Raw genomic sequence first — 23353 nt, 5'->3', positions numbered from 1 at the left:
GCATTTTGGTTTGGTTTGATTTGATTCCAAAATTTCAACAAAACCTAACCGAGCCATTTGTGGTTTTAAAATTTCGTAAATCAAACTATAATTTTGAAGCCATTAAACAAAATAAAAAGACGATATCTCTTTCAAAATAAATAAATAAATAAATAAAATCAAAATACGATTTGATTTGCAGTTTGGTGCATTTAGTTTGCAGTTTGGTGCGGCATAGGTTATACATTAAACACACCTAAGACCCTAAATCGTGTACATAATCGATGATAGCACGACATGCATTGCGAAATTAGTTGCTAACTACCCATTATTCCCGTTTGAAGATAAAAAAAAAGGGAAGTACTCAATTACCAAAGTTGAGCACGAGAATAACTCATTGACCATTTGTCACCGACTTCGTTGCTGGAATGAAGTTACAACTTACAAACTTGATCAACACTGTATTTTACAGAACATACACTAGTATCAAATTCCGTAATTTCTGCAACTCAAATATGAATGCTGTATTTTTTTTTATAAAAAATTTAAGATCCACAGAATAAAAGATTTACCAACATCATCATAAAACATGGGTCCACATGATTGCAATTAACTTTCTTCGCTATACTTTCACCCTCACTCACTCACTCCAGTTTTTGCTCTAAGTATCTACTTTAGTTCTAGTACTTGTAGAGTTGTAGTAGTACTTTTACTTTACTCACCACTAAACACCAAAAAGGAAGGAAAAGAAAAAGGAATGTAGTCCTCTTACCCTTTCACACGATCATCATCAAATCTTATATTCACTTATTTTACAGAAGAAAAAAAAATAAAAAATCAAAGGAATAAGCTCGGAATTAGTCATTAAGATTTGATAAGGGTTAAGAAGGATTATCTAAATTCAATTACAATCAATAAATTTTTATCATATTGATAAGCTCGGATAAATTCAAAATAGAATCAATTAAGTAGAAACCAATTAAATAGAACGCACCCTTAATCCCTTATCATTTTTTATTAAATATGAAAATCAAGATGACATCCATATTACCATAGATTCATAGTTTAAAAACAATACAATCTTTTCTAATTGGTATATTCAAACACATTAATTAGAATATCACTCATGATCTTCCAAATAAATCCTAAAACCCCCCTGGTCACAATTTTGTATTATATGCTTTAATTATTGGAGTATTATTTTTATGTTACAAAGTATATAAAGCCCACAAATTATAAAGAAACCCATTTTCCAAAACCCCATTTTTCTAGCTACTTCATTCTATTCTCCAAACACCATCCAATGAAAACCCCTATATTTTTTCTCCTCCTCATTTCGTTCTCCACCATTTTCCCTCCCAAACAATGCTTAAGCCAAACTCAATCACCCATCAAAAACATAGTAGTCCTAGTCTTAGAAAACAGGTCATTTGATCACCTTATAGGATGGATGAAAAGATCCGTAAACCCGAACATCGACGGTGTAGATGGTACAGAGTGCAACCCTGTATCCACCAAAGACCCGAGATCAAATTCCGTCTGCGTCACCGATGACGCCGAGTACGTAGACCCAGATCCAGGCCACTCCTTTGAAGAGGTAGCAAAACAAGTATTTGGGGAAAACAGCAGCATTCCTTCAATGACAGGGTTTATAGAACAGGCAATCTCAATGTCAGGGAATGTTTCAGAAGCAGTTATGAAGGGATTTAAGCCTGAAAATGTGCCTGTTTTTGAAAGTTTAGTTAGAGAATTTGCTGTTTTTGATAGATGGTTTTCTTCAATTCCTGGACCAACTCAACCAAACAGATTATTTGTTTATTCAGGAACATCACATGGAGCTGTTAGTCATGTGAAGAAACAGTTGGCTCTTGGATACCCACAAAAAACTATCTTTGATTCATTGCATGAAAATAATCTGGATTTTGGGATTTATTTTCAGGCAATTCCAAGTACTTTGTTTTATAGGAATTTGAGAAAGTTGAAGTATGTTTTCAAATTTCATCTCTATTATACTTTCAAGAAGCATGCTAATGATGGTAAACTCCCCAGCTTATCTGTTATTGAACCCAGGTACATATTCCACTATTAGTCTTTATGTTTCTTTCATTTATTATTATGTACTTTACTACTTTGTTGGTGTTGTATATAATTACTACGTGGTCCAAGACCGACTAATGATACACTTGTTAACTCGTAACATAATGAGTGGCTAGACAATTGTTATGGAGTAACATTAGTTCAAGACCGACTAACGATACACTTGTTAACTCAGTTATATAATGACTAATGAATAATGATACACTTGTTAACTCGTAATATAACTAGCACCTAGATAATAGTTACGGAATAATCCATATTAGTCTAAGGTAATATTTTTTGCTTCTAAATTTTATCTCAAAGAAATGTACATTTGGATTCATTTCAGGTGTTTTTGAGTTCAATTTTTCCTCAATTAATTTAGTTCAATTGTTTTCAGTTAATTGGAATAGGCTCTTATGAGGTCTAGAAGTACCAACAAGTATTTGCTATTGTCCTATAGAACAATTGAATATAAATAGTTGTTGACAAAGACTTTCTCGAATTCTTTGTCTAAATAGAGTCCATATTGACTTATTGAGTGGGAAATATTTATTACTTTTCTTTGAGGAACCAATTATTTAATTATTAACCGTGTCATTTTATATCGAGCTTATTAATTAATTAACTAGAACATAGTGGTTTTGGACCGTGCAATAATAATAACATCGACTTTGGCATGTATTGGAGACGACAATGATGATGATGGCACTATTAATTAACTAACTCGAGAGTTTTGTACTAAAGTGTTAACTTTATAATAATAATGGGTATGAAAATTTTGGATCAGATATTTCGATACCAAAGGAATGCCAGCTAACGACGACCATCCATCACATGATGTAGCAAATGGACAAAAGTTAGTGAAGGAAGTGTATGAAACACTAAGAGCAAGTCCTCAATGGAATCAAAGTCTTTTGGTTATAACATATGATGAACATGGTGGGTTTTATGATCATGTACAAACACCTTACATCAATGTACCTAGCCCCGACGGCAACACTGCTCCTCCCCCGAGTTTCTTCAAGTTTGATAGGCTTGGTGTTCGTGTTCCAACTATTATGGTCTCCCCTTGGATCAACAAAGGAACTGGTACCTTTTTTAACTTCACACAATATAAATTAATCTTTTGTACTCGCAAAATTAGTTTAAGTTTTGTTTTAATATTATTATTACTCCGTATCATAATGTATACAGACAATTATTTTTATCTAATATAGCATGAATAACAATCTTGTGTGTGACTGTGTGAGACGGAAAATGTCATCTTATTTTTACATAAAATGCATCAATATATAATGAATGTCACCCTTAGAATTACACTTGTTTTCTTTGTTTGTTTATAAAATAAAAGAAAATTACAATTAAAAGTATGAACTTGTGAAATTTTGTGTTTACCAAGTTGTAAAATTTATAATTACATGAAAGTTAGGTAGTCGTATATTGTTGTGCTTTTTGTTTGGTCTCATTTCTGTGTGAAATGGGATTGGATTGGATTGCCTATTTTTTTTTTTTGTGGTATTGGCAGAAATAATTGATTACTTATTTGGTCGGTAGTGGACTCTTTTGTGAAACTTTTTTGGCCAGTTGCACCGACAACATGCTAAAACAATGCTTTTCATTTTATAAAGGCTGTGATTGCGGATCCTACTATGCCTACACCCGCTATACTTTATTCGTTCTACTAAGATTGCCTACAATTATAAAGGATTAAAGGTTGTCTCATTTAGTTTGTCTCGATTTAAATGGATTATTTTTCCACCTAACAATTCATGTGAAAATAATATAATAACTTTTAAAGTAGACTAAGGGATATGGGACAATTTTAGTGGGACGGAAGGAGTGTATAATTCCCTGGGTTTTAGTTGAACAACATTGTGTATGAGACAAATGTAAAAGTCAAGGCGACACATTAGTTATGTTGTTGAATATGCTCTAGGTTACAGGGTTGGATTTAATTCCGGATGCCCATCCTGCTGATAATTTGGTTGTTATCTTTACAATAAGTTCCCTAGCCATTATATTGACACCATAGTAGGAACTAGGAAGCCACAAGTCTAACAATATAATGCATCTTTCTTAAAAATCCTAAGTTCAGCGTAGTCACTTCAACCGATTTTGATAGTTACACTAGCATCCGGAACAAAACTGAAATTAATGTTTTTCTTACGATTTTATTAGTCCCAATCGAGATAAGCTTGACATTGTACGTCTTCAAGGTTAACAATGTCAAATCGACAGGGTGGTAGAGTACTTATATTGACAATTTGACACCATACATTATGAGGACTAGGGACTTTGTCTTTAACACTTGTAGTTATGCTGTACCAACCCATGTGTTGGGGGACAATCCTTTGGTTGAGATTTGATGATGGTTAATTCAGGACTATACTTGAAATTTAATGCGATTTTAATCAGAACATGCTAATCAGCATAGTTTCATGTGGATCTGCTCTCCTTATTCTAGCATATGTTCGTCATTACTACTTTAGTCAAGATTTAGCTGTCGGGTTATTTGTTTAAATTACGGCATCAATGTGACATTGGATTGTGAAAGTAGTGAGAAAACCTCTAGCATGTTAGTTCAAGTGTTTAATGATTTTGACTATGAAGATGCTGTTGTTTTGTGCAGTGATAAGTAAACCAAACGGACCAACACCAGATTCTGAGTTCGAGCACTCTTCAATCCCAGCTACCATTAAGAAAATATTCAACCTCAACTCCAATTTCTTGACTCACAGAGATGAATGGGCGGGTACTTTCGAGGGCGTTATTGGGAATTTAACTTCTCCCCGAACTGATTGCCCACGTAAGTCATATACTCCTTTCGTTCAGAATTAATAGTCCGTTACAAAACATACTAGTTCATGATGTCCGAAAAAATTAACATTACTTGAAAATTAGTGATCATTTTAATCTGCTGTTTCTTAGAGTTTCTGCCTGATGTAACTCCACTGAGGAAGACTGAAGCAGACGAAGAGAGGCAGCTATCACAGTTTCAAACCGAAATTGTTCAGTTAGCAGCTGTTCTGAATGGTGACCATTTCTTGAGCAGTTTCCCTAATGGAATGGCGGATAAAATGAATGTTAAGGAAGCTCACGAGTACGTAACAGGTGCTGTGTCACGGTTTCTTCGAGCTGGGAAAGAGGCAGTTAAGCTTGGGGCTCATGAGTCCACCATTGTAAATATGAGGGCTTCCCTCACTACCAGATCCTCTGTTCATCATTAAGGAATAATAATCTTAGTATACACAGTTTAAGGGTAGCCATAGTGCTAAGTATTATGGTTTACCAATAATTAGAGGCCTTCCTAGAAAAAAGAAATGCTTGGAAGTTAAATAACTTGGTAGTTTTTAGTTGCGTGCTCGAGTAATTAGTGATTCTCCATCCGTCCCAAAGATTGACTTCCATCTTTTTGCAAATTGCAGCCATTTAAGGTTTCATATTGCAAATTGCAGTTCGCCTAAACTGTGAATTGCAACCCGATTAACTTTTTTATCGGTTTACATGTCGAAAAATTTTCGATTAAGGTTTTAGGGACCATTGTAGTACTTAAGGGTCCGAATTGAGCTCGTAATTAGCAAAAAAATAAAGCAAGTGTCTCGTTTTGTGTAACAAAAATGTATTGATTTGTGGGAAATTGTAAAAATGAGATACTTTATTTTTTTTTAATTCCGAACTCAATTCAGACCCCTAAGGGCTACAATGACATCTAAAACATTAATCGAATATTTTTTAACCATATATATGCAGTGACCTTTAACTTTTGCGTATATTGCATCTCAAATGTGCCCTTCTTTGTGTGTTATAGGAGAGCCTGTTAATTTTTGCTTATATCTCAAATGTACACCCGAATGTATATAACAAATTCCAATGTTGGGCTAACCTATCAATAAAATGAAATTATTAATCCCTTCATTCTAATAAATCTTTTCAATTTAAATTTTTGTATTATTCATAATAGAATCTTCTAAATTACTCTGAATATATTTCGATGTATAAAAATTTATATATTCAATTTGTTTTTTTTTTAATTTTTTAATTTTAAATAATACTTAGTTTATTTCCTCCGCTTCTTTTTAGTTGCATCAGTTATGTAAAAACGAAACTTTTAAATTAGTTGCATCACTTTTCTTTTTTAGTCCATATACTCTCTCTATCTTTCTCCCATCACATGATAGGATTTTTTTTAGTTTGCAAATTACAAAGTGACGCAACTTAAAAACAGAATATATATATATATATATAGAAGAACTTTTAAGCATGGATGCAACTCATATACCATACAACTAGTTGTATCTTATACATGGGTCTATCAAATAGCCCGTATATGAATAATTAGGGAGATCGAATATCCTAAATTTCATACTCTCTCCGTTTTTAAATATTTTGCTCCATTTTCCTTTTCCAGCCGTTTTTAAATACTTGCTCCATTTCCTTATTTGAAAAGCTTTTACAATATTTAATTAATTTATCTCATCAAGTGGACCCAATAATATTAATTCCATATTCTCTCTCCTTCAACTCTCTCCTCTACTTTTGGGTTTATGCTACCTCCGGTTCAATTTACTCGCAACAATTTCCTTTTTTGGGTGGTTCAATATACTCGCAACAAACTTATTTTTTTTCCTTTTTTAGTATGTTTTTGGGTGGTAATTGACCAAAATACCCTTACTTTTTTTAAACAACCTTATTAAATTACAAATCTGATTTTATTATATTAAAACCCAACCTTAATTAATCAAACCCCAAGCTTAATTAATTAAAACCTCATCCCCTTTAATTTTCTCTCTCCTCCTCCAACCCCATTTTCATGGTGGCTTTGTGGTGTTAAGAGCGGTGGGGGTTGCAGATCGGCGGCGGCGTGGGATCAGAGGCGTCGTGGGATCGGCGGCGTCGTGGGTTTGATTCGTTGGTTAGGTTGCTGGTGGTCAGGTTGCTCGTGGTCGGGTTTCCTGGGTTTTGGTTTCGTGGGTAGGTGTCAGCGGGTTCCTGGGTTCACGGGGTGGCTGGGTTCGTGGGTTGCTGGTGGTGGCCTGGGTTGGCGGGTTGCTGAGTGCTTGAGGTGGTGGTGGTGCGTCGGTGGTTTGCTGGGTGCGTGTGGTGGTGGTGGTGCGTCGACGGTGCTGGGTGGTGGTGTGTGGTTTGGGTGATGGTTGGTGGTGGTGGGTTATTTAATTTAATTAAAGTTGAATTTGTTTTTTTTTTTTAGGTTGGATTAATAGTTAAGCATATACCCTTATTTTCCCTTAATCAAGTTTTCAATCTTTTGCCTTGGTTTTCGAAAAGTTGTACTTTGTTGCGACTAAAATGAACTAGAGGTAGTACAATTTTTTATTCTTCCACCAACCACACTACCTTCATACTTAATATTTTATTACTTTTCCAATTTCTCCTAAAACTCCGCACATGGAGAAATGGAGCAAGTATTTAAAAACGGAGGGAGTATTAATTTTTTTTAGGTGTTTAGAGAGGGCATGGGTGAGAATCGATCTCAGAATCTCATGGAGGCGGAGGAAAACTCTAACCACTTGAATTTCATATTAGATGAACTAAATCTAATTTCTTCCATCCCATGTCCCCATGACTATAATCCACAGACTACCAATGTTTATTTAACACATTTCAATTTAGTAATGTGAGCAGAAATTAGAGAAAATTTGTTGATTTAATTTAATTTTGAAGAGCTGATCTTGTTTTAATTAAGAAGGCTCGGTGGACGGTGGTTGCACTTGGTTACTTGTATTATTGAAGCCAAAGTGAAGCGCCTTATTCAAGCTATTTAGTATTTACCCCTCTTTTCTCGACTTCCGACCTCTTTCTCTCTCCTCGCGCAGCCGCCGGCAATTTCGTTGCAACAATCTCCCTACTTTTCTCAAGGTTAAATTTTTTCATTATTTATCTGTTTTAATTGTATTTGATTCTAAACTATTCAATTTCTTGATATGTTTTTCTTTTTTTGTAATTTTTCCAAGTATAAAAGGAATTCAATTGTTGATTTTGGAGAATATTGGGTATTTTTTCTGATGAATTATGGTTTTGCTATTGTTCATCACCGATTGAGTTTTTTGGGTATAGGGTTTTCAATTTCTTATATCTGATGTTGTCAAGGTATTTCTAAATTAGGGTTAAGATTAGGGTTTTGGTGCTGGCTTTCTATATGAATGATTAAAGAAGTTCAAGTTTCAGGTTTTCTAGTATGATATTACTTAGATTACTTGAAAACAAAAATCGAGAAATATTTTGTTGATTGTTTAGATAAATGTGAGATTGTGGAATGTATTAACCTTTTAATTATTTTAGTTAACCTCCAGAGATTGTTGAATGAGAAGGGGAATTTGATTTTTTTTTTTTCCTGGTAGTCTGTTGTTATTCATATCAATGCCTATATTCCCTGTTGTGGGTTTTCGGTTGGAAAGGTTGATTCTTTAAGCACAGGCTTGATTAGGTGTCTTAGGGGATCGAGAAAGTGGAAATAATTTGGAGACGAAGATGAAGGAATTTATGTTGGATTAACTGAATGATCTTTCCCATTTCCTATAATTAGTAATTAGAAGCATATACATTAACTTTTTACTCTTTAGTTAATGGAAAGTTCCTTCGTCGCTTTCATGTCCTATAGATCAGTAATTTAGGAGCATGTATTCTCTTTGATTTCATACTCTTTAGTTGATGGAAATTTTCTTAATTGCGATGATTGTTTTTGGTGATGTTTGTAATGTAATGTAATGATATTGTGGTTGTACTGGGTAGCTTAGTAATCGTAGTTCTATCATTTTATGAGTTTGTAAATTTGGGTATGGTGGTATGTCTAGTTTCTTTTTATTGCACGTAATCTATGGAAAAATGCAGGAGCTTACTTCATTAAAGAAGGATGTTTGTGATTCTAAATCGTAAGACTCTCTTTCTTTATGCAGATTTAGCTGTGCCTGACTCCACTGACTGGATAGCATGAACAATTTTTGATCTGTTTGGGTTGTTGAGAGTAGAAGTTTTGAGACTATACTTTAGTTTCCTTCTCTGTAAGGACTGAGATGTGCTCATAGCCTTGACATTTTCCATCGAAATAGAGGCGATGGATCAAGGGTTTCTGGTGATGCTGACAAATCTGCTTCACTTACAGAACCACTTGGACCCCTCCTCCTCCCTCTTCTCTTCTGATGCCGCGTCCTTATCAGCCTCCACTACAACCTCTCTTTCCTCTCTCCTCACCTCCTCCTCTGCCGCTCCTCTTCTCTTCTTCACAATTGCCTCAGTTCTCTCCTTTGTTGCTGCCTCTCGTCCATCTTCTTCCTCTCCTTCCTCTTCCTCCCGTTCTCCATCTCGCTCTCGCTCATCTTCCCCTTCGGATCACTCCCTCTCTGCCTTCCGAGCCTTATCTACTGAGCTCATATGGTCTATGGACCCCCCTGTTCGTGATGCACAGTGGCGCTCTTCATATGGCCTCTCCTACCCTGTCTTCACTACTGTTGTTGATAAGCTCAAGCCTCACATAGCCCAGTCCAATCTCTCCCTTCCCCCTGATTATGCTGTTGCCATGGTTCTCTCCCGTCTCACTCATGGGCTCTCTGCTAAAACCCTTGCCAAGCGCCATTCCTTGGACCCTTACCTTGTTTCCAAAATAACCAACATGGTCACCCGTCTCCTCTCTACCAAACTTTACCCTGAGTTCATTAAGATCCCTGCTGGTCGCCGACGCCTCCATGAGACCACCCAGGCCTTTGAGGAGCTCACATCGCTGCCTAATTTGTGCGGTGCAATTGATTCCACCCCTGTCAAGCTCCATCGCCTTCCTACTGATGTCAGTGACCCTTCATCTTATCATTGTCGATATGGGTACCCTGCCATACAGCTCCAGGTGGTGGCTGACCATAAGAAGATCTTCTGGGATGTTTGTGTCAAGGCTCCAGGGAGTGTTGATGATTCCACTCATTTCAGGGATAGTGTTCTCTACAATAAGCTCATGTCTGGTGATGTTGTCTGGGATAAAGTCGTCAATGTGAGGGGACATCCTGTTAGGCCCTACATTGTTGGGGATTGGTGTTTTCCATTGCTCTCTTTCCTGCTGACCCCGTTTTCTGGAACTGGTAGAGGCACCCCTGCCCAAAATATATTCAATGCTGCTCTGATGAAGGCCAGGTCAGCCTCAGTGGAGGCAATAGGGCTTCTCAAAGGGAGGTGGAAAATTTTGCAGGATCTTAATGTGGGCCTTCATCATGCTCCTCAAACCATTGTGGCCTGTTGTGTGTTGCATAATTTGTGTCAGATCGCAAGGGAACCTGAGCCTGAACTTTTTAAGGAGCCTGAGGAGAACGGGTCTCCTCCTAGGGTCTTGGAGAGTGAGAGATCATTCTACTATTATGGTGAGAACTTGAGGCAGATATTGGCTGATGATTTGCAGCAACGAATGTCATCTCGATGAAACCTAAAGCTCGTAAGAGTTAGATTGTATGCTGTTAGAGTTGATATACTAATTTGATAATAAGGATAGCTTGGGAGTTTTTAGATGGCAGTGGATTAAATATCCTTTCTCAAAGTAATCTGTCACTTTCTGCATGATTTGTAGTTTATTTTTTAGATTCATCCATTTTTTGTACCGAATTTTTAATGTAATTTATGAGAAGAAAGCAACATGAAGTCTGATTGAACTGATCCATCACCTGTAACATCACTTAAGTGATAACAAACTAGAAGCATTTGACCTTCAGAATTAGTGGATTTACTTGCACGAATATATGCTTTAATTATGAATTTCGTAAATTTACTCAGTGTGCCATGTTTTTTAAGTTTCACTATTTCAGTAATTCAGCAGAGTAATACTAATCATTTATATCAACTCGATTTCCCAGCATTGTAGCTTTACAGATGTGTTATCACAAGTCACAACATTCTAGAAACATTTCAGTGAAACCAAAGTGCCTTACTTTGCTATATCAGATCTATTTCAGTAATATCTGTTATGCTGTCTTCTTTCAGACTTCAGAGTCAAAAAATATGTTCTTCCTGTCTAGAGCTTTCTTTCGGAGGTCCTCGAGCCCTCCTGTATGGTTTTTCTTCACATTTATGATCAGGGTAAGAATTTATGCGTGCATTTTTTTCTGCTGTACTTGTTTTTGTTAATAAATTGCAGAGTATTATCAGACATTATGTTCTGTTATTTGTTATTCTGTTATACTCTATCAAGAACTTGGAACATTTTTTTTATTTTGAAAGATGAAATTTCAAGGAAAAATTGTATCTTATGCCACCTCAAAAAACCCTATTTTTTTATTTAACACTCTGTTCTAATTTTTATATAGAAATACAAAAAAATTCGTTAAACCACCGCTTATGAGTTTCCACCAAGAAAATTGTTTGCAACAACTTTTCAGCCTTTGAAAATTATTTTCTCCATCTCCAGCTCTATTAAACCTTTTGGGGGTTAAAGGTCACAAAAAATTTCTTAAAACTTCTGTTTTGCGTGTCAAGAAATGTTTGTTTGCATGTTTATAATTTCAAATCAATAAATTTGTTCGGTTAAACTTTTAGAGATTATTTTGGCTCTTACGGGTCAAAACTCAAATTTAAGGTCAAAATTAACATAAATTTACTATAGAAGCCTAGTTTTACATACCATGAAACACATTTGAGTCAAATTTGAGGTTTAAATTAGCAAAAAAATTACCTAATTGACCCAAACAAGATATTTATGATAATTTTTTTGCTAAGTTTGATCCTTAATTGGTATTAAATTGACCCATAAAACTTTAATTGATCAATTTTCCCACATTTATCGCAACACACAATTAATTTGAGGCATTTTCGCCACACAAAATGAGTCATTTTAGTTTTTTTATTAGTTTTGATCTCAAATAAGTCTAGATTCCAAATGACCCTCATCAACCTTAATTCAACATTTTTTTGCACGTAAATTGAGACTTTTTAAAGGCTAGAAAGTGGCTATTCAGAACAAAATTTTCCTTGGATGGTGAAATTAAATTTTATAAGTTTAGAGGCGCACGCAATGCGTGCACGACTATTTCCCCTTTTTATATTTCGTACATAAAGTTATCTTTATACTTTACTTATTTGCATAAATGCATATATTTACAAAATGTTACTAACTCATATTTTTTCTAATAATTAGTAAATGTAAGAATCCATTTAGGCCCTATTCTGTTCACCTTATTTCCACTTATTTCAGGGTTAATAAGTTCATATAAGGCCATAAGGGTTAATAAGTTCAGATAATTTTAGATAAGATAAGTTCAGAAAAATTAAGTTCAGATTAGTTGTGATAAGGGTTAATTATGGCTACCCAAGTTTAATCTATAACTAAAGTAAGTTTTAATAAGGACTAATAAGTTTAGATAAATTCGGATATTATCAGATAAGTTCAGATGAATTAAAATAAGATTAGATAAGTAAAAATCAGATGAATGGATTGCACCTTTAACGAATAAGCAACTAAAGAAAACCATGCAAAACAATCCTAAATTTAACTTTTACACGGGTTTAAAAATTGTCCATTGTTCTAGCTATCATCCTTCCTTGTACAAAATAAAACCTTCAAATTAAGAAAAAAAATATATTAATGTTCAGTACTCAAGTTTCCCCACTCACAATCCTTTCCTTCTACAACAGCTAATCACTTTTTCAAGTCCCTTTGTTATAGTCACACACGAATATATGAGGTATGTCAGTCTTTTGTACGAGAATTAATGCCTTATGTGTGCCCTTTTCTTTCTATGTTTCTTCTATTTGCTCATGCCTCCTACAATCCTATTGCAATCTTCCCTTAGATGATTCTTTATATAATCTTCTGATGTTATAGTCATACTATTCTAAGATATTTTAAAACCATAATACTCATTCTTATGATCCAGTGTGTTATTAAGAATGGAGTTGATAGATTAATTGATTATTATGAAGTCCAAGTTAATGAAGGGGCTATACTACAATATCGGCAAGGAAGCGTATTGTTTTTGATGTTAAATTACAATTGAGTGCTGATGATTAATGTAGTATATAATCAAATCAGTAACTGGTTAAGTTCTTTGGTTGGTTTGATGAGTTTGTTGGTATCTTTAGATGATATAGATTAATAAAGGTGAATTTCATATGATGGTTCTAGTATTTTCGGTCCGTTTAAAGAGAGAACAGTGTTTGTATTATGATTTTGAGAAATATCTGCTACTACCCTTTATTTTATTAATAATCATGTTGAAAAGTGTTTGAAGTATTACTTATTAGATTTTTCTCCTTAATTACTTTAATTTCAAGTTATCCTCTTATTTTCTGTGGTTTAATTTTTTTTTTTTTTCTTATGCAAAGTTTTTGAAGTTGATCCTAGCCTCTAAGAGCAGCAGCATCGGGACCTTTCCCAATCCTTTTAGGACCCTTTAGTCAATCCTGATGAATGTTGTGTGTTGGGAAAGGATCCTCTTAAAAAGAGGAATGACCCATTTCCTTTCTGGTAAAAGGAAGCTTACCTCGTCCCTTGTGCAAAATTACACATTAAAATATTCAACAACTCACGCGTGCTGCAATCTCCAACGGCTAGTTCCTTTTTTTTTTTCAATTTTTTGTCATACTTCATTCCGACAAGTGGCAGCATCTTATTGGCTTTGATTTTTTTTTGCTCCAAAATATTATAACGGCTATAATTTGCAAACGGTAACTTATTTTTGAAATCCGAAAACACCAATGGTCATAAAATTTTTTTGTCTATAAAATGAGTATAAATTTGCTATATTTTCACAAAATTTCAGTTTCACTTGTACAATACTCTTAAACACAAAATTATTCTAATCTCCATATTTTCAAGTTTATTTTTCTCCATTTCACTTCCAATTTCTTAGAGTCTTCAATATGGATCGTAATAATTCTAATTACGGTCGTAACCCGAATTTTCCTAACAATTCAAACTTTCAATTTAACCAATCTAATCCTCCTGTTGACCCTAATCTGTTGAGTAATCCTCAAATTCAAGCTGTATTTTTTCAATGGTGTAGTAGTAGTCAACCAAGACCAACAAATTTCAATAATATTCCACCAATACAACCAAATTTACCTCATAATTCCCAATCCTATCAACAAGCTTTTGGTAATACCCCTTTTTTCCCTATATCAGAACATTTAACTCAAAATATGAATCAATCTCCAGGTGGAGTTTGTAGTAGCAATGCTACTCCAATAGAGTTAAGTGGTGAACATGTTGAAGAATTAGCGGGATATCGTATTTCGAATATCCTATTTTTGTCTATTTAAAGTACATGATTTCTATCTTCTAGTGTCACAAACAAACACACCAAAAATAAAACACCAAACACAATATGAGCTTAGATTCAATCTCTTCAAGTTCTTCAAGCTCTTCCTCCTCAAGTATAACTGATAAAATTTATGATCACATGGTCATGAATTTTATAAATGAGAGTCAACGTTTAGTTGCGATGCAAAATTCAGTGCTTAATTCATTACAACCTGAAAAGCAAAAACGTCCGAGAAAACGAAGGGTAACTGTGCCTAGAAATCGTGAAGCGGCTCACGACAATCTAGTTGCAGATTACTTTAGTAATCAACCGGTATACAATGATACCGTATTTCGAAGGAGGTTTCGTATGAGGAGACCCCTGTTCCTTCGCATTGTGGACACATTAAGTGCAAGTAATCGCTATTTCCAACAACGTCCTGATGCTACCATGCGTCTTGGTGCTTCACCCCTTAAAAAATGCACCGCGGCTATACGTATGTTAGCTTATGGTTGTTCAGCTGATCAAGTAGATGAATATCTAAAGCTTGGTGAAAGTACTGCTAAAGAATGTCTTTCACAATTTGTCGATGGAGTTATTGCTCAGTTTGCAACTGAGTACCTCCGCAAGCCAACTATGGAAGATATCCAGCGTCTTCTAAGAGAAGGGGAGGATAGAAACTTCCCCGCCATGCTAGGAAGCATTGATTGCATGCATTGGGTATGGAAAAATTGTCCAGCTGGATGGAAAGGAATGTATCAAGGCCGATCTAAAACGGCCACTGTTATCTTGGAAGCGGTTGCATCTAGGGATTTATGGATTTGGCACGCCTTCTTTGAGACTCCTGGGTCGTGCAACGATATTAATGTACTACAACGTTCTCCTGTGTTTGATGATATAATAAATAATCGTGCTCCACAAGTTCTGTTCACAGTTAATGGAAATACTTACACAAAAGGATACTATCTCACCGATGGGATTTATCCAAAGTGGTCGACATTTATAGATGCGGTTACTGCCCCTCAAACAGCTAAGGATACGTTATTTACTGAACGTCAAGAGAGTGCGAGAAAGGATGTTGAGCGTGCTTTTGGTGTGTTACATGCTCGTTTCGCAATAATCAGGAAGCCTGCTTTGGCATGGAGTGTAGATCTGTTGTGGAAAATTATGATGACTTGCATCATTATCCACAACATGATTGATGAAGACGAGCGTGATACATATTTAAATTATAAGGATCCACCCGAGTTTGCCGATGAACAGCCTGAGAATATGCCGGGGTCGTCCTCAACTAGGAATGCAACAACATTCACTGTAACTCTCGGACAGTATGATCCAGATAATTTCGGTAGATTGATAGCTTCGAGAGGGGAAATTCGTGATAGAGACGTCCATATGGCTTTGAAGAACGGCTTGATCGAGCATTTATGGGCACAGTCTATGAGGTCCGATGAAAATTAAACATTTCAGTTATTTTTAAACTTATGTTTGTTATTTTCTTTGCTATTTATCAACGTAATTCATGTTTTTTTTATTCGTGTCGTTTAATCAATGTATTTCATGTTTTTAATCAATGAATTTTATGTTTTTGAATTCGTCTCGTTTAATTAATGTGTCGGTTAATAGAACGATATATTATTAATTATTATTAACAACATTTTCAACAATAATAATAATTAAGTATATTAATAAATATATGTAATTTGAAAAAGGAATAAATGGTGGGGTATATGTAAGTAGGAGAGAGAAAGTGGGAAAGGATACTCATTGATGTTGGAAATTTTTAAGGGAAAGGATGAGTAAAAGGATGGAAATAGTGGGAAGTGATATGGAGGAAAGAGAAAGTGATGTGTCAAGTGTAGGAAAGGAGAGAGAAACCGGGAAAGGATATAAGTATCCCCAACACTAATGATGCTCTAAGACAGTTCGAAAAATACGGTTCGATTGAAATCAAGCTTATAGTTACTATGTGTATTAATGAAGGTTTTCCTATTTGTAATGATTTCAAGGTTTATTTCTAAGACTCTTGTACAAACTCCACCAAATTAATTTCATAGTATTGGATTTTATCATACTATAAATTGAATTTATGTACTACATGGATAAAATATCATAACATCTCAAAACAGAGGATGCAAAACTAAACACGATTATCAACCATTAAGAAATGTTTAAATGCAATTGCAATACACTGTTGTTACAAGACATAATGCAAATAAGTATCATACACTAACAAAAACCAAGCATGATACAAGCTAGTGTACGGGATATACCGGTAGCATCCTTCATAAAGCCGGTAAAAGAGTGTTTGTGCAGTTTAAGCCCTCGTTAATCGGTGAATAAACCATGTCCTTATCGGCATCGGTCTATGCCACGTGGAGAGCTGCTTCTCGTCACGTAGCATGTCCCTCTGGCACGTGGAGAGTTGCTTAGGGCCACGTAGGCACCTGTTGCCTATAAGGTCGGTGTGCCACCTATCTATATAGGTGACACCTGCTTAGTTGTGTTTCTGTAAATATCCAAGCAAATCCCCATTTCAAAGGTAGAATCTCTCTCTCTAAAAACACTTTCTCTCTCTTCATTCTCTCTCTTCTTTCTCTTTCTTCTCACAAAGGTACTGACTTTAGCATCGGAGTGGTTATTCCCGGATAACCCCCGGGCCAGCTAATCTGTATTGGCTGTGTAGGTGTGTAATTGGACGGTAAACCATTACCAGCCCTCGGACATTGACGGAAGCAGAATTCAACAGGAACAATTGGCGCTAGAAGGAGGGGATAGTAATAACTTCTATCGTCCAACAGAACCTCTCACAGTCATGGAAGGAAGTAAAGAAGCTACAGTACCAGTACCGGAAGTTGAAAACCGACAATATGATAACAGTATCTTTAATGCTAACGCGAATAAAACTGTAAACAGCCTACCAGAAATCGTGATCAAAGACGAAACTCATCTCCTTCACGGCAACACAACAAACATGCCAATAACGCCTAACCGCAATAGAGCAGTAACCTCAGATCCTTTGGAAGGGTTTACCCCGGAGAAACTGGAGATAACGGCTAAGGTTATGCGGGCTATGTCTAAGAAAAGAAAGGAAGCCGAGTTAACGGCAGGGGAGGTATTGGGTGATGTACCGGCAAAGCCGCTAATAGTGAACCTTGAGAGTCAGTTCAATCAGGCGGGACAGCAACCCCTGTCAAGGAGCCGGGGCCGAGAGACCATACCGGCTGAGCGCCAAATCACACAAGGCGCCCAAGTGGGGGATTCAGGTTCTTATCGGCATGAGGTTTCCAGCGGATTGGAAAGGCGGACAACCAGGGTGATCATTAGGCCCAGGATATCTCCGTTCACACAAGAGGTACTTGACCAACAGATGAAGAAAATAAAGATGCCATCCTGTACATACGACGGTAAGGGGGACCCTAAGCGGTATGTAGCAGCTTTTGAGAGTCACATGTTGCTATATACAGATACCAATGCTTTGTGGTGTAAAGTCTTCCCTACAACCCTTACCGGGGCAGCTTTAGATTGGTTCTCCAATTTAGAGCCGGGGTCAATTGACTGCTTCGAGACCCTGGTGGAGTTGTTCACGGGTCAATACATAAGTAATAGTGCAAGACAAAGGACATCTAGTGAGATCATGGCTATTCAACAACGGAAAGAGGAATCGCTCAGGGATTTCATTAGGCGCTTCAACAACGAGGCTAATACCATACCAAAGTTACAACAAGAAATTGCCGTGATGACATTGATGAATGGGCTGGTTGACAACGATTTCAAAAAATACATGTCGCGAAAGTCTTTCCCAAATTTAGGGGTAGCATTTGCCAAGACTCACGAATACATAAAAAGTGAGGAGCTGCTGAAAACGAGCCGTCAGATATCGTCAGCAGAGCCTCCAGGAGGCAGAATGATAATAGCCCAAACGCCCAGACGGGCGGGGTAAGTAGGTTGCAGCCGCAGAGCCAACAGAGATCTGGAAGGCTGGCGAGGGGATTGGGCCGTTATAGCAGCTATATGCAGTTAAATACCCCGAGAGCGGCAATTTATTTAGTAAACCAGAATAAAGAAGATTGGAGTCGGCCGGCGCCGATGATAACGAAAGGCCGGGACGTGAAGAAATACTGCATGTTTCATAGAGATGTCGGTCATTACACCGAAGAATGTGTTCAATTAAAAGAGAACATTGAAGATCTCATAAGAAAAGGGCGATTGTCTCAGTATCGTACTCAAACAGGTCCCAGCCGGCAGCAAACTGCACAACCCAGGCAAACTGAGTACCGAAAGCAGGGAGATTCATCAATGCAAGATGACGCCTATAGACAGAATCATGCGGAAACATCCAGGCAGGGAAGTATTCCGACAAGGCGCAAAATAACAATCGATGTTATTACCGGCGGACCAGTATACGGGGGTTCCGTAAGCGGAGAGAAGAAAAGTTTGTCGGAATACCGACACCTAGTGAACGCATTGAGCGTAGAGGAACGACCTCGACCTTCTCCCATGCTTTCGATATCCTTTTCGGAGGAAGATGCTAAGGGAATAGTCTTCCCTCATGATGATCCGTTGGTACTGGTATTGACGGTTAATGGAGCAGACATCAAGCGGAAGCTCCGCCAATATCCTATTTGCTAGAGCCTTTGATGCCATGAGAATTGGCCGAAAATACTTAACGCCAGTGTCTTATCCCGTGATAGGGTTCAACGGGTCAACGATAAGACCTGAAGGTAGTATAGTTCTTCAGGTTAGAATGGGAGAAGGTCCAACAGTAAGAGATATTATGGCAGAGTTTTTGGTGATTGATGTGCCATCCGCCTACAACGCTATTGTCGGTAGGCCTTTAATTCATGACATGCAAGCTGTAGTCTCAACATACCACTTAACGATGGTATATGTATCCAACGCTGGAATGACAGAACGCGTACGGGGGAGTCAAACTATGGCAAGAGAGTGTTATGTTTCAGCATTAAAACAATCAAGCCGGCAACATACCTGCGAACAGACACCATCTAAGCGAGAACGAGTTCCCTCTACACATGATTTGGCCATGGAAAATTTCGATACTCGGCCGGTAACTGCGACACGTCCTTCCCTAGGAGGCGAGACCGTAGAGATCGAGTTGCAGCCTGGGGTCCCCGGGAGGGTAGTGCGCGTTGGATCCGATATGGATGTCGACACGCACTGCCATTTGGTGGAATTGTTACGAGAAAGTGCTGACGTGTTTGCTTTCTCGGCAGATGAGATGCTTGGAATACATCCTGACGTCATAGTACATAAGTTAAATGTCGACAGAAGAGCAAGACATGTTCGACAGAAGAAAAGGAACTTCTCAACAGAGAAAATAGAGGCTATTCAGTCAAAGGTAAACAAATTGCTAGCGGCAGGGTTTATTGAACCCTGCACATATCTCGAATGGCTAGCAAATGTAGTTATGGTTAAGAAGCCGTCAGGGAAGTGGAGAATGTGCGTGGATTTTACGGACTTGAACAGAGCCTGCCCGAAAGATTGCTATCCCTTGCCGAGGATAGAGAGACTGGTAGATTCCACTTCCGGTCACGCACTATTGAGTTTCATGGACGCTTTCTCCGGATATCATCAGGTCAGCTTATATGAGCCAGATCGAACCAAGGCGGCATTCATTACCGATGCTGGGGTTTTCTGTTACAGGGCTATGCCGTTTGGGTTAAGAAATGCAGGGGCAACGTATCAGAAGCTGGTCGACAAGGTATTCGCAAACCAGAAAGGAAGGAATGTAGAAGTATATGTGGATGATTCAATTGTGAAAATCCGTTTGGTTACAGATCACGTCGCCGATTTGAGAGAAAGTTTTGAAACTCTTCGGCGCTATCGGATGAAGTTGAATCCGGAGAAATGTGTGTTCGGCGTTCGGTTAGGAAAGTTTCTCGGGTTCGTGGTAAGCGAAAGGGGGATAGACACTAAACCCGATAAGATCGAGGCAATTCTTAGTTTACCAGAACCAAAGTGTATAAAAGATGTACAAAAGCTCACTGGTCGAATGGCTGCATTGACGAGATTTATCAGTACGTCAGCTGAAAAACGCCTTACCGTTCTTCGTGATCTTGCGCCAGAACAAACTGTTTGTATGGGGGAAGGAGTAATCCAAGGCGTTACAGGCTATGAAAAATCACTTGAGGTCCTTACCCACTGTCTCAAGACCGGAACAGGGAAAAATATTATAGCTGTATATCTCCACGTCAGCAAAGACGGTAGCAGCAGTGCTCCTAGTAGAACGACAAAAAACCCAACTGCCAATTTACTTTGTGAGCCACGTATTAAATGCTGCCGAGAGACGGTATCCGTTAGGGGAGTAAATCGCATACGCAGTAGTTGTGGCTGCGCGAAAATTACGACCTTACTTAAATGCACATGTAATTGATATTCTGAAAAATCAACCGTTAGAGAGGTCTTTGCAGAAGATGGAAACATCTGGCCGCCTGCTTAAATGGGCGATTGAATTGTCTGAATACGTTATTACGTATAAACCAAGGGTATCAATCAAATCCCAAGCCTTGTCTGACTTCATTGTAGAAACATCTTATTATGAAGAAGAGGAGGGTACCGACACATGGAAGGTATCAGTTGACGACTCATCTGCTTCAACCGGCTCAGGGGCTAGAGTAATTATGATCTCTCCCCAAGGAGATGTGTTCGAGTATGCTGTCAAGTTCAAATTCAAAGCCTCGAATAATGAGAAAGAGTATGAAGAAGCCTTGGCAGGAATACAACTATGCATATCTGCGGAAGCAAAGCGTATTGAGATGATAACTGACTCGCAACTGGTGGCAAATCAGTTTAATGGCACTTACGAAACTCGAGAGCCGAGCATGACGGCATATCTGGCAAAACTCAAGAGTGTTACATCTAATCTGGAGTATTTCGAAATAAAATTGGTTCCTCGAGCAATGAACACGCAGGCAGACGCGTTGGCTAAACTTGCAATTCAAGCTTTAACGATTTAGAGAGGACGGTGATGGTAGAAATTTTGAAAGAAAAGAGTATTGATGAACAGTCTCCCAAAAATGTACATTGTACAAGCGAAGGTCGAGAATGGTATGACGAAATCTTAGCTTACAAAGTACACAACGTCCTGCCCACCGATAAGATTGAGGCGAGAAAGATCAAGAAGGACAACGTTTGGTTTATTATGTTTCGGGGAACATTGTATAAACGGGGGTTTTCACTACCATTGCGAAGGTGTATAACGGCGTACGAATCGGCAAGGCTGATAGAAGAAATACATGAGGGCGATTGCGGTAATCATGCGGGGGGTCGGTCAATGTCGCTGGAGGCAGTGAAACGGGGCTACTATTGGCCGACAATGAACGCAGACACCATTGAGTACGTTAAAAAATGCGATAAATGCCAGAAGTATGGGCCGGTGATTAATCAACCTCCAAATGATTTAACACCCATTCTTAACCCAATTCCGTTCGCTCAATGGGGAATGGACATTATCGGGCCGTTCACGTCAGCAAAGGGTGGCCGTAAATTTTTTATTGTAGGGATAAACTACTTCACCAAGTGGATAGAAGCGGAACTGGTAGCAAAGATCACAGCGAACGAGGGGAAGAAGTTCATCTGGAAGAGCATCTTCACCCGATTCGGATTGCCGACTGCAATGGTGTTTGATCACGGCTCTCAATTTGATTGTGGTCCGGTAAAAAATTTTCTCAGCATTTATAAAGTAAAATTTGCGTATGCGGCGGTATGTCACCCGCAGTCAAATGGGCAAGCCGAGGCCGCTAACAAGAAAATACTAGGGGCAGTCAAGAAAAAGGTGGAGGACGCCAAAGGCCTGTGGGCGGATCTGATAACCAAGATTTTATGGGCAAATCGTACGACAACGAGAGAAACTACGGGGGAATCACCTTTTAACCTTGCTTTCGGCTCGGAAGCAGTGGTTCCGGCGGAAGTGGGACCGCCTACTTTCCGCGTACAACACTTCTGTGAAAGTCAAAATGATTTGCTGCTTCGACAGCAATTGGATTTTCTACCGGAAGTGAGGCTGACGGCCGCCATAAAATCTGCTGCATACAAAAACCGGATGAGCCATTCTTATAATCGGCGCGTCAATTATCGGCCCATGGAAGATGGAGACTTAGTTTTGCGTAGAACGGCCGCAACCGACAAAGGGAACGCAGAGGGAAAACTTACTGCAACTTGGGAGGGGCCTTATCAAATATATGAAACACTTCGGCAAGGGTCTTATCGGCTAATGACCCTAGAAGGAATGCCCCTGAAGAATGTTTGGAACGCTGGTGTGTTAAAGAAGTATTTCATGTAAAGCTTAATGTGTTCTATTTTGCGTAGTATAAATTTAGATGACATGTTGTCATGCGTACGCTTATGGTATTCACTAGCATTGTAAACTGTTTTAGTACCTATGAAATACAATCACTCTACCTACTTTCGATACGATCTGATCACAGCCTAGCTAGCTGACTCGGTCGTTCAAGTGAGAAAAAAGAATGAATGGATATTAATGGACCTCAAGGGGAGTTGAAAGTGCAGTTTGATCCACTGCCTTTGCTCGGCCTGATAAAGGTTGGATATGTAATCTCGGTATACTTCACATCCGATAATTAATTACATGCATTACGGAGTTTTCCCAAATTTTATTTACGAATAAATTTTTCCGAAAAACTCGGGGAGTATAGGTAATGGGTAACTTTAAAATACCGAGAACAAAGTTTATTACAGGTATTAAAGAGTTTTCCCAAATTTTATTTACGAATAAAATTTGCCGAAATTCTTGGGGAGTATAGGTAATGGATAACTTTAAAATACCGAGAATAGAGTATTAAAAACCGAGAAAACTATTCAAGATATACAAGCATCAAATATTAGATATAAAAAATACATATATAAAAAATAAAAAATAAATAACGACCATAATATAAACAGGAAACACACGATAGCAAGAATTATAGTAATACATAAAATAAACCAATCACTCAAAAGTCAAAGTATCTGATCGGCTATATATCCAACATTAAAAGAAAAATATTGTACGATACAGACAGAGATAATTGTTCTAAATACAGAGAACG

General features: G+C 37.7%; 5 protein-coding genes across 5 annotated transcripts; all 5 read left to right on the top strand.

Annotated features, from left to right (window-relative positions):
- Nucleotides 1-1003: 1003 nt before the first annotated feature.
- On the top strand, nt 1004-5973 carry LOC110703973 (non-specific phospholipase C6-like). Its single transcript, XM_021881775.1, has 4 exons — nt 1004-2049; nt 2846-3147; nt 4688-4864; nt 4987-5973. Exons 1-4 carry the CDS (start codon nt 1283-1285, stop codon nt 5283-5285), a joined length of 1545 nt encoding a protein of 514 aa, XP_021737467.1. The 5' UTR covers nt 1004-1282; the 3' UTR covers nt 5286-5973.
- A 1719-nt stretch (nt 5974-7692) lies between these two features.
- LOC110703972 (protein ALP1-like) lies at nt 7693-10815 on the top strand. The gene is made up of 2 exons (XM_021881774.1): nt 7693-7935; nt 8973-10815. Exon 2 carries the CDS (start codon nt 9131-9133, stop codon nt 10475-10477), a length of 1347 nt encoding a protein of 448 aa, XP_021737466.1. The 5' UTR covers nt 7693-7935; nt 8973-9130; the 3' UTR covers nt 10478-10815.
- A 130-nt stretch (nt 10816-10945) lies between these two features.
- LOC110703971 lies at nt 10946-15878 on the top strand. Its single transcript, XM_021881773.1, has 2 exons — nt 10946-11127; nt 12679-15878. The coding sequence occupies exon 2, from the start codon at nt 14370-14372 to the stop codon at nt 15744-15746; it is 1377 nt and encodes a 458-aa protein (XP_021737465.1). The 5' UTR covers nt 10946-11127; nt 12679-14369; the 3' UTR covers nt 15747-15878.
- Nucleotides 15879-18374: 2496 nt separating this feature from the next.
- On the top strand, nt 18375-18917 carry LOC110703823. Its single transcript, XM_021881607.1, has one exon. The coding sequence runs from the start codon at nt 18375-18377 to the stop codon at nt 18915-18917; it is 543 nt and encodes a 180-aa protein (XP_021737299.1).
- A 115-nt stretch (nt 18918-19032) lies between these two features.
- LOC110703889 lies at nt 19033-21262 on the top strand. The gene is made up of 2 exons (XM_021881670.1): nt 19033-20572; nt 20703-21262. The coding sequence occupies exons 1-2, from the start codon at nt 19033-19035 to the stop codon at nt 21260-21262; spliced, it is 2100 nt and encodes a 699-aa protein (XP_021737362.1).
- Nucleotides 21263-23353: the final 2091 nt, after the last annotated feature.

Source organism: Chenopodium quinoa, unplaced genomic scaffold (assembly GCF_001683475.1).
Source record: "Chenopodium quinoa cultivar QQ74 unplaced genomic scaffold, ASM168347v1, whole genome shotgun sequence".
Classification (NCBI taxonomy): Eukaryota; Viridiplantae; Streptophyta; class Magnoliopsida; order Caryophyllales; family Amaranthaceae; genus Chenopodium; species Chenopodium quinoa.
This window is presented reverse-complemented; position numbering and strand designations above follow the sequence as displayed.

Bases quoted from the DNA above. Each gene is read 5' to 3' on its own strand.
- LOC110703973 (XM_021881775.1), top strand. From the start codon at position 1,283: ATGAAAACCCCTATATTTTTTCTCCTCCTCATTTCGTTCTCCACCATT. The intron at 3,148-4,687 runs GTACCTTTTTTA...TGTTTTGTGCAG, and splicing joins TTGGATCAACAAAGGAACTG to TGATAAGTAAACCAAACGGA. The intron at 4,865-4,986 runs GTAAGTCATATA...GCTGTTTCTTAG, and splicing joins TCCCCGAACTGATTGCCCAC to AGTTTCTGCCTGATGTAACT.
- LOC110703972 (XM_021881774.1), top strand. From the start codon at position 9,131: ATGGATCAAGGGTTTCTGGTGATGCTGACAAATCTGCTTCACTTACAG.
- LOC110703971 (XM_021881773.1), top strand. From the start codon at position 14,370: ATGAGCTTAGATTCAATCTCTTCAAGTTCTTCAAGCTCTTCCTCCTCA.
- LOC110703823 (XM_021881607.1), top strand. From the start codon at position 18,375: ATGATAACGAAAGGCCGGGACGTGAAGAAATACTGCATGTTTCATAGA.
- LOC110703889 (XM_021881670.1), top strand. From the start codon at position 19,033: ATGGGAGAAGGTCCAACAGTAAGAGATATTATGGCAGAGTTTTTGGTG. The intron at 20,573-20,702 runs GTATTAAATGCT...ATCAACCGTTAG, and splicing joins CAATTTACTTTGTGAGCCAC to AGAGGTCTTTGCAGAAGATG.